Source organism: Microchirus variegatus (assembly GCF_963457635.1).
Source record: "Microchirus variegatus genome assembly, chromosome: 22".
NCBI lineage: Eukaryota > Metazoa > Chordata > Actinopteri > Pleuronectiformes > Soleidae > Microchirus > Microchirus variegatus.
In genome coordinates, this window is record NC_139823.1 from 17205425 (window position 1) to 17224584 (window position 19160).

The 19160-nt window shown below is 40.3% G+C and overlaps 2 protein-coding genes across 2 annotated transcripts in view; both read right to left on the bottom strand.

The window, feature by feature from the left end:
* Nucleotides 1-6965: 6965 nt before the first annotated feature.
* Nucleotides 6966-17281, bottom strand: rpgrb (retinitis pigmentosa GTPase regulator b; the record flags this gene model as incomplete). Its single annotated transcript, XM_083908711.1, has 16 exons — nt 17207-17281; nt 16648-16773; nt 16466-16558; nt 15734-15796; nt 14329-14487; nt 14099-14248; nt 12898-13056; nt 12659-12814; nt 11445-11569; nt 11170-11361; nt 10164-10329; nt 9979-10073; nt 9799-9858; nt 8087-8870; nt 7682-7981; nt 6966-7564 (listed from the first exon to the last, which is right to left on the bottom strand). The coding sequence occupies exons 1-16, from the start codon at nt 17235-17237 to the stop codon at nt 6966-6968; spliced, it is 3258 nt and encodes a 1085-aa protein (XP_083764837.1). The 5' UTR covers nt 17238-17281.
* A 1771-nt stretch (nt 17282-19052) lies between these two features.
* The window catches only part of LOC310943053 (tubulin alpha-1A chain-like), a gene marked incomplete at its 3' end in the record, with an annotated part of 2257 nt that continues 2149 nt past the window's right edge, over nt 19053-19160 (bottom strand). The window contains exon 3 of the mRNA XM_083908549.1: nt 19053-19160. This exon is cut by the window's right edge and continues 873 nt beyond it. Within this exon, the coding sequence (XP_083764675.1) occupies nt 19053-19160 (108 nt within the window).

A 19160-nucleotide genomic window follows, 5' to 3' on the forward strand; every position in this document is an offset into this window, starting at 1 on the left:
ATTTCTGTGTCTATTCTATACCATCATCAACTATACAACTGCAAAATAAACAGTAGGACAAGATGAGACGTGTTTTGTTGACACTAAATCTTAAAACAAATGCCACAACCTGCACGACAACAAAAGCCTGAAGTTAAATCTCGTCGTATTATTGATAAAAGAGTGGACTCCTCTCTCCGTCTTACACTCAAACACACTCATGGTGTTTATATTAAGAGAAAGCCCTCCTCCCGTCTTTCCCAGAATCCCCTGTTGTTGTTCCCAGCGTGTTTGCAGGTTGTAGAGAGGAGGGGGGAGGAGCTACCATGTCAGAGGTCACCTCTCCCTCTCATCTTTTCCTTCTCAGGATCTCGTCACTCTCCTCTATCAAAGCACAGATCGGGTTTAAAGACGGCGGGACGTGGCCGTGCGCTCTCCGGTGCGTACGTGCGCTTTGACACGCTTCTGCTCGGCCTCGGCGATAACAAACGTCTCGTCCGGGGATCAAAATGCTTCACGAGACGTCCAATTAGCGTCCAGACTTCCTCTCTCTCTCTCTCTCTCTCTCTTAATTAGATCTCACTGTCAAACGTTATCGATGTTTTCAGTTGCACATTGATTGGGAAAGTTTATATTCAGCAACGCTTCCCTCTTTCCGACGCACAAAGGTCACAGAAGTGCAGCGCTTGCACAATTTATTTTCCTGACCAGATCATCAGTATTTCAGAGATATTAGACTTTGATTAATTGGGGTAAAATGGATGATTTATCAAAAGTGAAATATACAAACGTGATGCAAATAGTTCCTGCCCGCTCCTCCTCTTCCTCAGAGAGATTAAACGCTGCGTGGACTAAAACTTGTTCATCCATTTCATTCATTTCAAAATAAAACTATGCATAAAACATGTGACGCGTGAGAAATAACACTTCCTGTTCACTGGAGGTGCATGAAAACTGACTAAAAACATATTAAGTCCCTGAACAATGGAGTCTACATGGGTAAATCACCATGAATGTGAACATACATTTTGAAGATATTACATAACTTGGCTCTTTTCTCACAGGAAGTGATTCACCTGGAGATGAGCTTGTACTTTGCCGCCATCTAGTGTCTGTAAGGAGACATCACACGTTCCCTGATTTAAACCGATGTACTCACCATTGCAGAACATGAGTTGGAGATGTCAGTGCAGGATCAGGAGGGTCTTTCCATTCATGAGGAATCAGGAGAAATGCCATCTTCCTGTGGGTTAGGGAGGTTCCTCTGGTGGCTGAAGATCTGGGATGAAGATCTGCTCCAACAACACCATCCACATCAGCACTGAAGGTCATGTGGGCTGCTCATTGAGGACATTCAGATACAACTAAGAAACAACAGCCACAATAAATAACTACGTGTTGGCAAACTTGCTCATACTCATAAAATATTACTTAAAAGTCATTTAACTCGAAATTCCTCAGAAAGCGTACAGTAAAAATTTCTGATTCACAGTATGATAGTAGTCATAAAAGTCCTGGACACAGCCTAGTCAGTCAAAGTGGACCATTTTTTTGATTAAAAAGTGCAACTATGGGACTTTTAACTTGAAATTTCTCTAAAACTGTACAGTAAAAATAGCCGATTGACAGTAGGCTATTGGATATCAAAGTGCTGAACACAACTGATGCTGATTTTTATTAGTTTTCCCAATTCAAAAATGTGCTTTCAAACGTGCACTCGTTGACAGCGTTTTATTTTGAAAACCGGATATTAATGTCCTTTAAAAATCAGCCATTGGAAGTCAAGTTTTTGTTTTACCGTAAAAGCCTACATAAGGGGGGCGTTAAAATTCTGCGTTAGCGAGTTTGACCGCAGTCATAAAACAGCTCGGTCTCACGTTTTAAAGATGACAAACTACTGCGAACAAGTTCACAATATAAAGTAAAGTATGTTAACAGCAAATTAGTACACAATTATTTATTATAACTGGTTTTACGGCCGTAACTGGCTAGCTAGTTTTGAAAAGAACTAGCTAACGTTTGATGTTCTAGCTAACGTTCTAGAAGGTTCTCATGGACGCAACGGTTTTTGTTGTTGTTGTTTTAAATGGCCAAACACATTAATTGGTGATGAGTTAAATGAAAACACATATCATATGTCAGTTAATCTTTCTCCATGGACCAAACACGTCCTGCTGCTAGCCACAGCTAATGAATTGACAGCTTACCGTAATGTTCAAACTGCTCCTCCTCCTTCTTCTTCTGCTTCCTCTTCTTGAGGCAACCTTGCGTTGCATTACCGCCCCCTACTGTTGATTCTTCTTACTTTATTTTTTAATTGGCATAGCAGTAATTGAGGTTCATTAATCCAGATTAGACAGCACACATTTATTAAATGGCTCCTTTATGGAAACAACATTTAAAAATAAATTTAAAAAAAGACAAAATTCTGAGAAAAAGAGTCACAATTCTGACTTTTTTTTCTTATTTGTTTCCTAAAACTTTTCACATACTAATCTGCTTCTGTACAAAACAAATATCTGTCGTTAGGTTGCGTATCTTTTATTTGTGCTAGAATTTATTTTATTTAAAAAATAAAAATAACAATAAAAAAGATTAACGTCAGTAGAAATTGTGGCTTATTATTTTTAAATCCATTTATGTTAATTGAGGGTATACCAAGTGAAGCAGAACTGGACTAAACATTTTAAATATAGTCTATTCCTTCAGTCAAGTTATTACTTTTTTTTTTACATTTTGAATTTACTTTCTTGAGTAAAAAAAAGTGCTGAGTCATGACTCACGACGCGTAGCCTCACAAAAAACAATGACACCTGCTCGGTTTTCTATCAAAAGTCTTTACTTTATATCACAAAATAAATTCAAAAGTGTTAAAAAACAGGAGTCAGAGGAGTAAAATGAGATTATCACGTCGGTAGTAAAAATAAACGATGCGTACATCGTCACAATCGAAAAAGTGCAAATGTGCTCGAGGACAGGTTTCACAATAATAAATAAAGAATATTAACATCTTATCACGCAGTTTAAAACACACACACACACACACAGGTCATACTGGTGGATGAGAGGCTCAGCTGGAGGTCACTTGTGAACAGATAGTGGTTACAGTTTAGTGGTTGTCAGATTTTTAAAGCTGCACTCGCAAAACCCGGCACGACGAAATTGTCCGATTTTCGACTCGGAGCAGTTACACTGGTCCCCTCGGGCTTAAACCATGGATTTCCACACCTCTCTGATTCAAGAGGATTCAAGGATTTGGAAGCACAGCGGAAAAAACCAAAGTAGCTGCTGATGAAGGTTTCACACTTTGGTCTGACATTTTTGCAAAAGTAACCGACGTCACCTGAGAGTTTTTAGACCGGATCTGGATCTGGATCTGGAGTCACAGCACCGCGCAGGCACCGGAGCGAGGCCCTCTGGCTCCAGACGGCAGAGATTTGGGCTGTGCTTCGCCTCGGTTTGTCGCTCCGGCGTTGCTGCTTCCAGCAGCAGCAGAGGACGGAGCTTGTCCCTGGACACCTGCGTTATTCCCACTGACGGTGGCCTCGGCCGGGGCTTGGTCCCTGCCGTTGGCCTGCTTCGACCTGGAGGAGGACAGTCGTCTGAAGATGGAGAGCTGAGAGGAGGAGGAGGAGGAGGACAGACTGGAGTTAGAGCGCTGTGGATTAACACACTTAAAGAAAAGTGGAGGAATGGAACTTTAAATTTGCCGTGGAGAAGATGACATAAACACACCCTAAAGACCCTGAAGACCCTCCACCAAATCTTAGTTTTTAACATGCAATCACCAGGGTTCCCACACCTTGTTTGACATCAAATTCAAGGACCTTTCAAGGACCGATTCCCCTCAAATTCAAAGACCGAATGTGCTGACACGGCTCAAGACGGGAGGGCGACTCGGAAGAGCCGCTTTGCCCATGGCGTCCACTTTTATTGATCTGCATCTGGACACGTGACGTTGTCCTCAAAGTCAATCTTTTTTCGTCGTTTGTCTTCGGCGAAACAGAGATTTTTGGGATTTTGCATTTCCCCAGACATCACGTCGTCGTCGCCATTCGCTCACTCTCTTTGCTCGGCTTTACACGCTCATTGTGCTGCACGCGATCTTACGTCAACGTAGATGGAGTGGTTAAAAACAAGGGAAACATTTACCTAGACATCAATTTAAAGGTGCATTATGTGATAAATCTAAAGCAACTGGCCATAAAATCCTCCTAATATGTCACAGAGACTCAGGAATAATGTTTACAGACAAAATATTTGCATTAAAGAAATATATTTTGCAGACTGCAAATCATGTTTATGTTTTGAAATCATGTTTTTTTTGCATGTGGCGCCACCTACCGCCGTCTACCAATCATTGCAGTCAGTAGAGTCTCAGCTGCCCGAGCAACCACGGGTTGCCAGTTACGTCGGAAAACGAAACCTAAAAGACCTCGGTGTTTTGAATTTGAGTGTAGTAACCGTAAATTTCAAGCACTTCCAATGACCCCCATGTCAATTTAGGGCAAATTTACAAACTTTTAAGGATTTCAAGGATCCGCGGGAACCCTGAATGATGAGCACCTGAAACGTTGATCTTCTTTAATCTTTCTTTCTCCTGCTGAACCTTCATTTTTCCCCTGAGTACTAGCCATTAGCAGCCAATTCCTAAAGACACTTGTGCCAATAGCAGCTGCACAGACACTTGTTCTACCTTCTTGTTGGAGCCCGATTGGCTCTTTGAGTTGCTCTCTGCCGTCCCATTGGTCGGTTTGGCGTCGTCACTCGTCGACCTCTCTTCTCCGGGCGCCTCGGGCTTCTTCTCAGTGACGTGAGCTGCTGCGGAAAACAGACATTTAGCTTCATTCTTTGTAAATTAAAGGGACACTGTGTAGTATTTATGGGTTTATATGACCCAAAATCCACTTTTTTATACATATTATGTGCTCCTGCATTGTCTAGTCGCTGTATAATAGTTTTTGATTCATTTTCGTAGTGTTTCAAAAAGTCATGTTAAAATAACACGGTCGCGGGCCGCGGTTGCATAGCCACTGTTAGCAGCGAGACGCCATGTTTCTACGGGAGCCTGTAAGGACAAACGCGAGAGAACGAATCAAGCGTCGCTTTACTCGTAGCGGAAGTCCCGCCTCCTCTCTCTCTCCGCTTCGTCTGCTACGGCCGCGGTAGCTCCGCCCTCTCCCTCGTCTCACGAACCTCATCTGCTGACACGGAGAAAGACGACGAGGACGACATTTGACCGACTGAGGACACCGTAGCGCTCAGGGAATGGAGGGGGGTGAGCAGAGGAGCAGTTCTTTGTTGTAAATTTTTTAGCCTCTCCTCTAGATGGCACTATAAACTACTTACTTCACCTTTAAACCTTGTTTTTTTTTTTTTTTGGTTGTCTCTGTATCCTCTTTGGTTTCCAAAAACTCCCTATACTCACCTTTTTGCTCTCCATCAGGCACCGATTCATCTTTGAGTTCTTCAGGCTTCTGGAAAAAACAAACACGTTAGATTCAGCGGTTAAAAATAAAGACTCAGTATGTGATGTCTGTAAACTCACAGGATGATGATGCTGATGCTGCTGCTGCTGCTGCTGATGCTGCTGCTGCTCAGTCTCCTCAGCCGGTGTCGCTGTCAAATCCTCCAAACTTTGCGAGGACGGTTCTTCCTGCGTCTCGTTCTCCTCTTCTTCTTCCTCCTCCTCTTCCTCGTCATCAACATCGTCTTCTTCATCCTCCTCCTCCTCTTCCTCCACAGGTTTACTCCACTTTGTCAAATCCTAAGAAACAGAGGATACGGGACAAGATGGATGCATCGTAGCGAGGTGAATGATAAAAAGTAGAATTTAGTGATGTTCAGATGTACTTCGACTAGATTTAATCTAATATAATCTATACAGGCTGGATTGTTTGCTATGTATCACGTTAGAATAACTATGAAGGGAGGAAAGGAGACACAAGGAAAGAGGGGAAAAATAAAGAACATTTTAAATGGCTTGGATTATTCGAGGATAAACTTGGACGACACGCAGCGCTGTTCTACTCTGGATTACAGCAGGGAATGTTGGGGGGGAGGGATTACAGATGGGATTATGAACAGACACGATCACATGACTGGGAAAAGTCAACAACAAAAACCCACCTGCTTTAACCTAAACAGGCAAGAAGACGCTGAACTGAAAATTATATATCATAATTATCATCAAAGTATCACAAATACATGGTTAGAGATGAGTTTAAAAGACAATAATACTATTTTAAAAACTCAAAACCTGATTAGCGCTCACAATTCCAATAGTTTTTGTTTGTAAATTGACAAAACTTGACTTTTTCAGGTGCATTGTTCTAAATAGAAATCCTGATTTGTTCTGATTCAGCTGTTGAAGAGCAAAGAAAAGAAAACACACAATGAATGATGTCAGAAAATGATTAAAGTATATTATGTTTCATCCATTTCTGTTTGTTCCCCCGCTATGAATCATGGGAAACGACAAAATCCACACACACAAAAGGAAATAAACTGGAGATATTTATTACAAAAAAGACACAAGACAAAGAAAGAAAACGGGCAAAGAAAGTGACAAAAAAAATGTAAAACAAAGACAAAAATGCATCCAAACAAATTTAAAAACAAAGACACAGAAAAGCAGCCGAGAAAACGACGTGAAGCAGGTTTCTAAATATTATATAACAAAAACTAAAACTAAAAAGGTAAAAATAAATATGATCAATAATTGTTTAGACTTTTCCGCTGTATTTAAAGAATTTTGTGGACCAATCAGCTGTAACCGTGACGCACGCACGCACACACACACTAACAAAACTACAATAAAGGCCTTAAGATATTTCTTTATATATTGTCCTTAAATAAACTGATTGTAAAACTTCTTTCCTTTTCCTTGCAAATTGAACCTTTTTAAGAACCATGTAGAAACATTGCATTCTGGGAACTCCATGAGTTAATTAACATTTTAGAATAATGAGGAGGAGGCGTTGTGATTATTTCAGGTTGAGGTACTGAGGTAAAACATCGCCCCAAAACTCCTCTGACTCTCCTGCAGCTTGACCTTTGACCCCTGACCTTGGTTTAGCACTCTTGACTTTTGTCACCTCTTCCTCCTCCTCTTCTTCTTCTTCCTCCTCTTCATCCTTGTCTTCTTCCTCCTCCTGTTCTTCTTCTTCCTCCTCATCATTATCTTCCTCCTCATCATCATCATCTTCATCTTCCTCCTCATCTTCTTTCTCGTCTTCTTCCTCGCTGCTTTGTTCCTCCTCCTCTTCTTCTTCCTCTTCATCTTCGCCCTCACTTTCATTCTCGTCCTCACTTTCCTCCTCCTCCTCTTCACTCTTCTCCTCCTCCTCCTCCTCAGCACTGTCCTCCGTGTCACTCTCGCTCTCCTCTTTGTCCTCTGAGGACTTTACGGATTCATCCTCCTCTTCCTCACTTTCCAAATCATCCTCACCTTCATCCTCCTCCTCCTCCTCCTCCTCATTATCTGTCTCTCCTTCCTTGCTGTCTGTCTCATGACTTGACCGGTCCTCCTTCTCTTCCTCCTCCTCCTCTTCCTCTTCCTCTTCTACATCCCCCCCTTTGCTCTCTTTCTCGTCCGTCTCATATTCACTTCCACTTCCTGTTGTTGCCTCACTTCCTTCCTCCTCCTCCTCCTCCGCAGCAGCGCTCTCCTCCTCTTCGTCCTCGTCCTCCTCGTCCTCGCTTCCCTCGTCGTCTCCACTCGTTTCGGCCTTTTCATTCTGGCTCTCCTCCTCTTCCTCCTCCTCCTCCTCCTCTTCGCTTACGTCTGCACTCGTTCTCTGCTCTTCCTCGTCTTCATCCCTCCGTTTGAGAGCCGCGGAGTTCGCCTCCTCGTCTTCTTCCTCCTCCTCTTCGCTTACGTCTGCACTCTGCTCTTCCACGTCTTCATCCTCCTGTTTGAGAGCCGCAGAGTTCGCCTCCTCCTCCTCTTCCTCTTCCTCCTCCTCGCTTACGTCTGCACTCGTTCTCTGTTCTTCCTCGTCTTCATCCTCCTGTTTGAGAGTTGCAGAGTCCGCCTCCTCCTCGTCCTCCTCCTCGTCCTCCTCCTCGTCCTCCTCCTCGTCCTCCTCCTCGTCCTCCTCCTCACTCTCTCGGGCCGGCGTGATGTTGATGCTGACCGCCGATCGGTTGCTCACGCCAGCGGCGAAGGATCCCGACTCGTCGCTCTTCGTTTTCCTCTCGCCGTCTCTCGTGTCCTCAGAAGAAGACAAGGTCGAGTCCACGCGACCTCTGGACGCGACCTCGTGCACCAGCACCGACCCGGCGGCGGCGGCGGCGGCGAGCGAGGCCGCTCCAGCGAGCACACTCGCATCGAACGGCTCTTTCTCTACGACCTTAGACTCCTTTTTTGACTTATTCTTCTCATTTTTAGACTTCTTTAACAAACCAGTGTCCTTCTCAGATTGAGAAGCGCTCTTGACCTTTGAACCCTGTCGAGAACTTCCCGTGCTTTCTTCATCCAAGGCGTCACTGAGATGAAAGCCGCTGTGCTGACTCTGCATGACCACAGGTTTGTTTTTAAGAGGCTGAGCCTGAACTTTCTTCAGCGTCACCCCCGCAGACACACCTGACGATGTCTTTTTAGTTACATGGCTCTGTTTGGAGTTTTTAGCCTGAACTGGGCTGGAACGCTGCTTCGACGCCGCCTTCCCGATTTCGCCTGCGCTCTGAGGTTTGATCTGAGTTGCTCTCCTTTCATGCTTCACCAGCAGATTCTCTTTGTTCTGCTTTGTTGTCTTTTGTCTCTGTGACGCACCGCGGCGAGGAGACGGCGTCGCCGCAGAAGAGAAACTGCTCTCCTTTGAGCGGCTTCTCCGCTTTATTTGCTCGTCCCTGCGGCCTACAGTGGTTTTATTGTGCTTACCCTTCCTCTACGCCGCGGCACAAGACAGCAAAAGGTAGGATGAAAGAAGAGGCATGCATTAGAAGAGGAGGGAAAAGACATGCAGACAACTTAGGAGACATCATATCAGACTTCTATGAGATAACATAGAAGGAAAAAAGGCAGAATCGGAGCAGTCTGAGATGAGAAAACATATATTACTGTTGAAAAGTTTGGGGTCACTTAGGAATTTCCTTATTTGTGAAGGAAAAGCAATTTTTTTCTATTAATATAACACATTTTGAGAAAGAAGGAAACATTTTGAGAAAAAAAATAACATTTTGAAGGAAAAAAAAAAGTTTGAGAAAAAAACATTTTGAGGAAAAAAATATTGAGAAAAAAAATGTGAGAAAAAAAATTAGAAAAAAAAAATTTTGAGAAAAAAAAAAATTGAGGAAACTTTTTTTGAGAAAAACATTTTGAGGGAAAACAAATTTGAGAAAAAAAATGTTGGAGAAAAAAAATTTGAGAACATTTTTTTTGAGGGAAAAATAATTCAGAAAAAAATACAATTTTGAGAGAATTTTTTTTGAAAAAAATACAATTTTGAGAGAATTTTTTTGGAAAAAAATACAATTTTGAGAGAATTTTTTTTGAAAAAAATACAATTTTGAGAGAATTTTTTTTGAAAAAAATAACACATTTGAGAGAAACATTTTTTAGAAAAAATAGAATTTTGAGAGAAAAAATAAAAATTTTGAGAAAAAAAATTACATTTTGAGATTTAACTTTTTTTTTTAAAATCATACGCCCCCTCCTGACCAGACTAGAAGTTCACTGGCCCCCTGGGCATTTTGAGTTTGAGGCCAATGTACTAAATAATATTTATCTAAAAAAAAAATATATATATATATACAAATTCATGAAAAATAATAACAAGAGACAGCTTTACTAGGGAATAATGTAGTATAAGTTACCTTCTGAACTGGAGACAGAGTTAGTGTTTTATCGCCGGGGTCCATCTTCATCACATGTGTCTGTGAAGAGGAAAAACACAGTGAGATTCTTTCCATCTGGACAGAAAGTTCTGTCAATCATCAGATTTAGAACAGCGTCCTCATCCTCATCCTCCTCCTCCTCCTCATCCTCATCCTCACCATGTTGAGGAAATCCGTGGTTTCTCCAAAGCCTTTAACGCTGTCGGCGTCGGTCACACTCTCGGCGACGCTGTCCGTGTCGGCGTCTGCCTGCGCTGACGAGACGGAAGAAAATAAAAGCACAACGTGTTCAGCACCTCGCCGTCCGCGGTTTGACGGCGATATTGCGGAGTAGACGTAGTTACCCTGGCGGCGTGAGCCGTTGAGCAGCTTTCTGTGAGCGGGCTCAGGCAGAAGAAGCCTGGGAGGCACGGTGGTGTGGCCCGAGACGGGCAGCGGCGGGAGGAGGCAGCCGGGCGTCATGGCGGGCAGCGTGTTGAACTTGGCACCGAACTGATCTGGAGATCGCTCCTGAGGGAAAACAGCATTGTATTTATTTATTTTTTATTGTTATTATTTATTTTATTTATTTAGTAATTAACGTATCTATTTATTTATTAGTGTATTTATTTAATTATTTTATTTATTTATTCATGTATTTATTTAATTATTTCATTCATTCATTCACGAATTCATTCATTAGCTTATGGATTAATGAATTAAATAAATAAATAAATACATTAATAAAGCTTTTATTCCAGCAGCCATTCCACGACTGAGCAAGTAAAACTGAACGTTATTTATGTTTATATTGATATTATTATATGTTTTTTACTCGTCTTATTATTTTATGCAGTTCTGTTGTTAATTATGTCATCCGCATATTAATGAGAGGAGCTAGGAGCACTTATATTGACGTTTTTAATGCTTTTTTTTGAATATATAATGGTATTTATTGTCTGTGCTGTTTGATTTCTGCAAAGAATTCAGTGTATTTATCGAATTGCATCATATTTTTGGACGTATTGTTAAGACTGAAGATACTTTAAGATCATTTGACTTGTTTCAATATGTTTATTTTATAAGTGCCATTTTCTTGATTTTAATTTTGCTTGAAACAAGTCATTTTCCCCTCATAGTGGTTATATCTTCTTGGTTTTATTATAGGCATTTTTTGTGGGAATATTTTGCAGTGAACTATGTCTTTGACCAAATATGAGTCCAAATAAATGTTTAATTTATCAGTCTTTTTCAGTGGATATTAAGGCTGCAACAATTCATCGATTATTCATTAATCAATAAATGAATCGGCAACTCACTTCTCAGATAAACTAAACCTCTTAATTATGAATAAATCATCCGCGCCCTCACCCTCTCCCTCCTGCGAACCCGTGCAGAGAGGCTCCTCTGCAGGGTGGACGAGTCGCCCGTGTCTCCCAGCAGCTCCACGTACGGCTTCTCCAGGAAATCCTCCGTGGCGTCGTCCTCCTCCAGATTCACAGCAGCACAGCTCTGGTCTCTGGGCCGAGCCAACACCACCATGTGACAGCCGCCGCACACGGCCTGCACACACACACACACACGCACAAGAACTTAAACCCTTTGTTTCCCCTACATCAAACTATTTCAAAGTGAAAAACACCTACTTCCTGGACGATGTACTTGAGGAAGCGTGGACACAGAGTTGGTTTGAACTGGTTGGCAAAGTTCTCTTCTCCCAGCCCCAGTTTACCGTGTCTGCCGTCTCCAAACGTGTACAGCAAACCTGCGTCTGTAAAGAAACACATAGAAACAGCAGAACCCTTTTATGTGCTGTGTTTACACTGTAAATGTCAAACTCAGGCTTTGGTTACTTCATTTGTGAGCTGTGTATTCTGCTCTATTTTTATCATGTTGCTACAATGTTAATTTCCCCATTGTGGGAATAATAAAGGATGATCTTATCTTAACTTACCTTAACTTATCTTATCCTGAACTTATCTTATCTTATTTTATCTTATCGTATCTTAACTTATCTTATCCTTAACTTATTGTATCTTATCTTATCCTCAACTTAAATTAACTTATCTTATCTTCTTAACTTATCCTGAACTTAACTTATCTTATACTGAACTTATCTTATCATATCTTAACTTATCTTATCCTTAACTTAACTTATCTTATCCTCAAATTAATTTAACTTATCCTCTTAACTTATCCTGAACTTAACTTATCTTATCCTGAACTAAACTTATCATATCCTGAACTAATTTAATCTTAACTTATCCTCCTGAACTAAACTTTTCTTAACTTATCTTATCCTGAACTTAACTTATCTTAACTAATCTTATCTTAACTTATCCTATCCTTATCTTAACTAATGTCAACTTAACTTATCTTATCCTGAACTTAACTTATCTTATTCTGAACTTAACTTATCTTATCCTGAACTTATCTTATCCTGAACTTATCTTATCCTCCTGAACTTAACTTATCTTATCCTGAACTTGACTTATTTTATCCTGAACTTATCTTATCTTAACTTATCATATCATATCATATCATATCATATCATATCATATCATATCATATCATATCATATATCATATCATATCATATCATATCATATCATATCATATCATATATCATATCATATCATATCATATCATATCATATCATATCATATCATATCATATATCATATCATATATCATATCATCATATCATCATATCATATCATATCATATATCATATCATATATCATATCATCATATCATCATATCATATCATATCATATATCATATCTTGTTTTATCTTATCTCAACTTAACTTATCATATCTTAACTTGAAGACTGGGGGGTGGTTTCATGTGTAGCGTTTACCCGTGACGACAGCGGTGTGATTCTCTCCACAGGTCACATGACAGACCCGCCCCTTCCTGAAGTGTTCGGCCAGACGCGGCAGCCGCGACTCGAAGATAAACGTGCCGTGTCCGAGCTGTCCGAACTGACCGAGGCCGAACGTGTACACGCCGTCCTCTGGGAGAGGAAAACGCATGAATATACACACACACAGTTAAACGTAGATTCCACGGTCCACAGATTATCATGGACGTGTTTACCTGTAAGTGCCACTGTGTGCCCACCACCACAGGCCACCTGTGTCACTGGCTCCTTGATGCTCTTCACCAGCTGAGGGACCCTGTGTTTGGGAAGCTGGTCGGTGCCCAGGCCCAGTTTACCGCTGTCGCGCTCACCAAACGTGTACAGAGCTCCGTCGACTGTGACACAGAGGAAAAAATAGTTTCAGAACAAACACAAAATACAAAATACCTAAATCTCAAAATGTTTTTTGCTTATTTTAACCCTAAAATTGCCATAAAATGTCCTGCGAGTATAGAATAACTGTCTTATCTTATTTACTTCATGCTAAAAAATGTATTAACTGCATTTAAAGCAAAAAAAACATGATAGTTGTACACAAACACCAGATTTTGCATTTTAAATTTTAAATTTGAACAATACAAAACATGTTTAAAATGCCATTGAATGTCTAAAAACTGGAAACTGTACTTTTCCCTCTCTGGTGACAAAGATTCTGATTCGCTGGCTTCCTACAACAACACAAGTGAAATTACCGTAATAACCACATGATGCACCTTGACGTGCAACTTAATTTTTAATGTACACATGTTTATGTATAACTTGAAAATTAACATTAACATTAAGTTAAGTCAGTGTTGCTAAATACTGAGTCATTTTGACCATTGCTTTAATTTGTAATATTCTTCCTGGAGAAAGACATTTTTCAACGCTCTGGATGGTTTTTAAACAATTCTCCTTCATCTTCTTGGAGAAAAACTCGTATTGCACATTATAAGTTATGTGTGTTTTAGAACTTTACAAAGAAATTACTTAAATTGTTTTAAATATAATAATCCACAAATATGTATATTTGTGTAAAGGGTTGGCTTAGTTGCATTGTTATTTTCCTCGTATTTCCTGGAAAAGGTCACCTTTTTTATGGCTCTAGCGGGTTCTTAAGCAACTCTTCTTTACATCCTTATAGAACTTGTAATCAACCTTTTAATTTTTGTGTGTATATTTTAAGATTAAACTCAAAATCGATCAAAATTGCCACTTTATAAAAGGCCTTTTTTTTTCTAAATACAAGGACTAGAACTAGGACTATTAGACTATTTTATTTACTGCATAGCTCAACTCTGAAGATTCCCAACAGCATCATTTCTGGTTTATTTTTAAATAATCCATGTTAATCTGTTGCTGAAAGATCATCTGGAGTGTGTCACGGCCGTCACTCACCCGTCACTAAGGCAGAGTGGTAGTACCCACAGGACACGCAGATGACCGGCTGACCCACGATGATTTCCTGAGGCACTGACGCGTGGCTCTCTTTGCCCAGACCGATCTGGCCCTCGGTGTTGTCGCCCCACATGAACAGTTTACCAGCCTCTGTCGATCAGTCCATGAAAACGATCCATCACCAACAAGAAATATATTTAAAAGATAATAATCTGTCATTCGCAACAAACCCGTGAGAGCAGCAGACGTGTTTGAACCGGCGGCGAGCATTTTGATCGGCCCGTGCGAATCGAGGGCGTCGACTCGATGGAACGCCGTCCTCTCGTCGCAGTGACCGAGGCCCAGCTGACCCTCGCTGTTCCCGCCTGACGAGAAGACTTTTCCCTGAGCTGGAAACACAAAAGAGTGAACAACGAGACAGCTATGGCAAGCCGTTTTTAACATTTAATAGATGGACTGAATATGTATCACAGATATCTGTAATTCGATTCTTCCTATCCACAATGACATTCTTCCTATCCACAATGACATTCTTCCTATCCACAATGTCATTCTTCCTAGGACAAATTATGTCACTTTTGCCATTCATGTGTATTGGGTTTTCAATTTAAGATATCCACAATGACATTCTTCCGATCCACAATGACATTCTTCCGATCCACAATTACATTCTTCCTATCCACAATGACATTCTTCCTATCCACAATGACATACTTCCTATCCACAATGACATTCTTCCTATCCACAAGGTCATTCTTCCGATCCACAATGACATTCTTCCTATCCACAATGACATACTTCCTATCCACAATGACATACTTCCTATCAACAATGACATACTTCCTATCCACAAGGTCATTCTTCCTATCCACAATGACATTCTTCCTATCCACAAGGTCATTCTTCCTATCCACAAGGTCATTCTTCCTATCCACAATGACATTCTTCCTATCCACAATGACATTCTTCCGATCCACAATGACATTCTTCCTATCCACAATGACATTCTTCCTATCCACAATGTCATTCTTCCTATCCACAAGGTCATTCTTCCTATCCACAATGACATACTTCCTATCCACAAGGTCATTCTTCCTATCCACAAGGTCATTCTTCCTATCCACAATGACATTCTTCCTATCCACAATGACATTCTTCCTATCCACAAGGTCATTCTTCCTATCCACAAGGTCATTCTTCCTAGGAAAAATGACGTTACTTTTGCTATTCATGTGTATTGGGCTTTCAATTTCAGATATCCACAATGACATTCTCCCTATCCACAATGACATTCTCCCTATCCACAATTCCAATCTTCCGATGCACAAGGTAATTCAAAATTATGTCAAATGACGTTACTTCAGTGCGGTTTCATTACAATTACCGTAAATGTTATTATGACTAGTAACACTTGGATTGAGGATATCTGAAATGGGAGTTTCTCCTAGTAAGAATTATATTCCAGATATCCAGAATGTAATCGTGGATATCTGAAATGTTCTCTTTGACGAGGAAGAATTGAATTACAGATATCTGTAATACATATCCAGTCTAGCTATTACATATTAAAACATAGACAGGCATAGACAGCAAGGTTTTATTCAAACTCTTCTGAAGTAAACGTCGGACACTGACCTGTGCAGATGAGAGTGTGGTTCCTGCCGCAGGCCACCAGTTGAACTTTCTCCGACTTCAGAGCTGAAATTATACAAATGAGATTTGAGATTTACAAAAATAAAACACGTAGGGAGTAGAGTTTAACATCCGTTATGTAAATAACGTAAGAATAATCATACATTTACTTTACTTATTGCTTCTGTCTCTCGGCATCTATAGATTAGAGCAGATTATGGCTGGAAGACTTGTATCATAGATTTGTATTATCTCAGGTTGCATTCAATCAGTCATAAATATAAATAAATAAGTAAATAATCTTCAATACAACAAATGTCTTCACACAAAAATCCTATTATATTAATTAACTAAAATTATTTATTGTAGATTTTACTATATTCCATATTAGATTACTATTCCTTCAGATAATCCCATTCATACCCAGAGCTAATTTTTATTTTATTTATTTGTTTTAACTCTTCTGGTTATCAACATTCAGATAATATTGTAGGACATGAATTTCTTGTCAGATTAATACAGATTATGAAGCCCAGCTTTCTATTTCAGATCAACTGGTTTTCACCAGTGGTTAAAAAGTGTCCTGGCTGAAGGCGCCTCGTCCTCTGAGGAACTCCCCCTCGCCTCGTCTCTTCTCTCAGGGGCATCTGTTGGTGGCAACACTCGACTCCGACACACGACACACAACACACGACAATAACGAACACAGGGAGCGACTGTATTTAAAAGCCTGACCTTTGACACACGTCGGCTTGGTCACCGTCAGTTTGGAGCCCAGACCCAGTTGACCCCAGTTGTTGCTGCCAAACATGAAGAGTTTGCCGTTTTCTGTGGGAGCGAAAGGGCGACAACGATCAGACCGAATGCTCGGTGAAAACCTGGAACACTCTTTACACTCCAGCTCTCGTCTCTCTTACCTGTTATTAAGGCCGTGTGTTCGTCTCCGCAGGCTATTTTACACGGCACGTCGTTTTTAAGCCAGAATTTACTGGGGACGTTGTCGGCAAACTTACTCTTCCCAAACGTAAAAACAGCTCCCGATTCTGTAAAGGAACAGGAGACAGAAAAGTGCACTAATCCACATAATAAAGTACTATTAATCCACAATTATTGTCCATAAAACATGAGAAAATAGCTTCTCAGAGTCCAGGATGACATTGTCATTCTTTTAATCTGATCAAAACCTCAAAATAAGTTGGTATTTAATATTTACAGTTGAAAATTAGCTTATTTCTAGTAGTAACATTTTCTTAAATCACCTGCTAATGTTTTTTAGCCCACAAGTGAGCATAAAAGTTAATTATAAATAGCAAAAACAGCACAAGTATAGTTAAAATCATGTGGGGAAACATGCTAAAGCAGAAGCTAACAAACACCACGCTATAATCCCAGAAGCGTCGACATTAAATGGCTGACTGACGGTGTTTAATTCGTTTAAAACGAGTCGTAAATAACGACATTAATGTCGTTAATGACCTGGTATCTCGTCCTCGGTGTCTCCTGCCATCGCCGCGGGACTTTAATCCGCTTTGCTCGCCGCTGTCGTGGGCGTGCTACTACTGCTGCTGCTCGCTGCTGCCCCTCGTCTTGTTTTCGACTCACACAACCCGGAAGTAAACAAAACGTCTCCTCGGTTACGACGTCGGCTCACGTAGGATTTTTTTTTCTTCCACTACGGTAAAAGTGAGCCGCTGTTGTTCGCCAAGTGAGCCGCGGTTTCGATTAATACTGCGCCTGTAGTCGCGTAAATACGGTACTAGCAAACACCGCTGAGCGAGAGGAAGGTCCTTAAAGATACACAAACTGTTCTGTTTTGTATATTTGTAAAAATAAATAAATGTATAAATTAACTCATTCATTAACTAATAAAGAGACATGATGAGAATATTTACTTTGTATTAGTTTTTTTTTATATAAATAAAATGATGTTGGTTACATAACATTTCCAGTAAAGTACTGTTCATACTGACTATTATTGTGATGTAAAATAGAAATAAAAAATTCCATAATGTTTTGTAAAAAATGTTAAAATTAACTCAGTACATAACACTTTTTGCATTTCATATTGATGAAAATCCTTTGTAGGTTATATACACAATATTTTTGAATAGAAAAAGTACAATATGTAACAATTTTTTATTTTAGTTTTTATTGGGAGACCTAATAACTGGAATACTAGTAACTATATAAAGAGAGTTCTTTAAAAGTTCTGTATAAAAATGAAAAAGCTGTGTTCAGGACATCTCTGAACACTAGCATACTCTAAATCAGACATATTTACTGTACAGTTTTCAAATTAAAAGTCCCAAATCCACACTTTTTTAATCATGGAGAGATTTGAGAATAACATAAATACCATTGATCATAAAGTTAAAGGTGCATTATTGTAATAAATCTAAAGCAACTGGCCATAAAATCCTCCTAATATGTCACAGAGACTCAGGAATAATGTTCATATAACAAACTGAACTCAAATATTTGCATAAAAAAAATCTTTTGCAGACTGCAAATCATGTTTATGTTTTGAAATCATGTTTTTTTTTGCATGTGGCGCCACCTACCGCCGTCTACCAATCATCGCAGTCAGTAGAGTCTCCGCTGCCGAGCGACCACGGGTTGCCAGTTACGTCAGAAAACGAAACCTAAAAGACCTCGGTGTTTTGAATTTGAATGCAGTAACCGTTTTTGGCCACATTCTTACATATGGCGCCTTTAAATAGGATTTATTATCGGTTTGTGAAGAAAATGATACACAAAAAAAGACAAATCTTTGCGCCTTTAACCGATACACCTTTTATCATCACAGTGACCCGACTGCTGCTCCAGGCTTTTCAGCTTAGTTTTCAATGAGACCACCATCGCTCAGCCCTCTCCACAGCAGAGATCAAATTTTACGGCGTACGAATGAATCTAAATAAGAAACGATGTTTTAACAGCAGGAGCCGCAGCTGTCGGCGATCGCATGAACAATGGCATCTGTTCCGTTCGCGTAAACCGAGGACGGCGCGCGACATGGAGATCGGCGCACGCCCTGAAACTGAAGAAGCCCGGGCATCATTTATTTAAGTGCCAACACCTGTGCTTTACTTGATGTGGCCTGTCAAAATGGCCGCCGTGAATTAACCCTGATGTCAGCTCAAATTGTAAGACTTCAGTAAGAAACTTCGCACATATGAGATCATTAAAAACAGACAAAATATGTATCTAGCGGTCTTTATTAAAATTGAACATACATTAAACGTTGTGTTGCAGAAGCACTTTTTTTGAGAACCAAAACAGCTGAATATTTATAGGCCAATTACACCAAAGAACAGGTCGAAATTTAATATTCTTCGCCCTCTTCTTCACCCTCTCCTTCGATGCTGTCGGTTCCCACCTCCTCGTAATCCTTCTCCAGGGCGGCCATGTCCTCTCTGGCCTCGGAGAACTC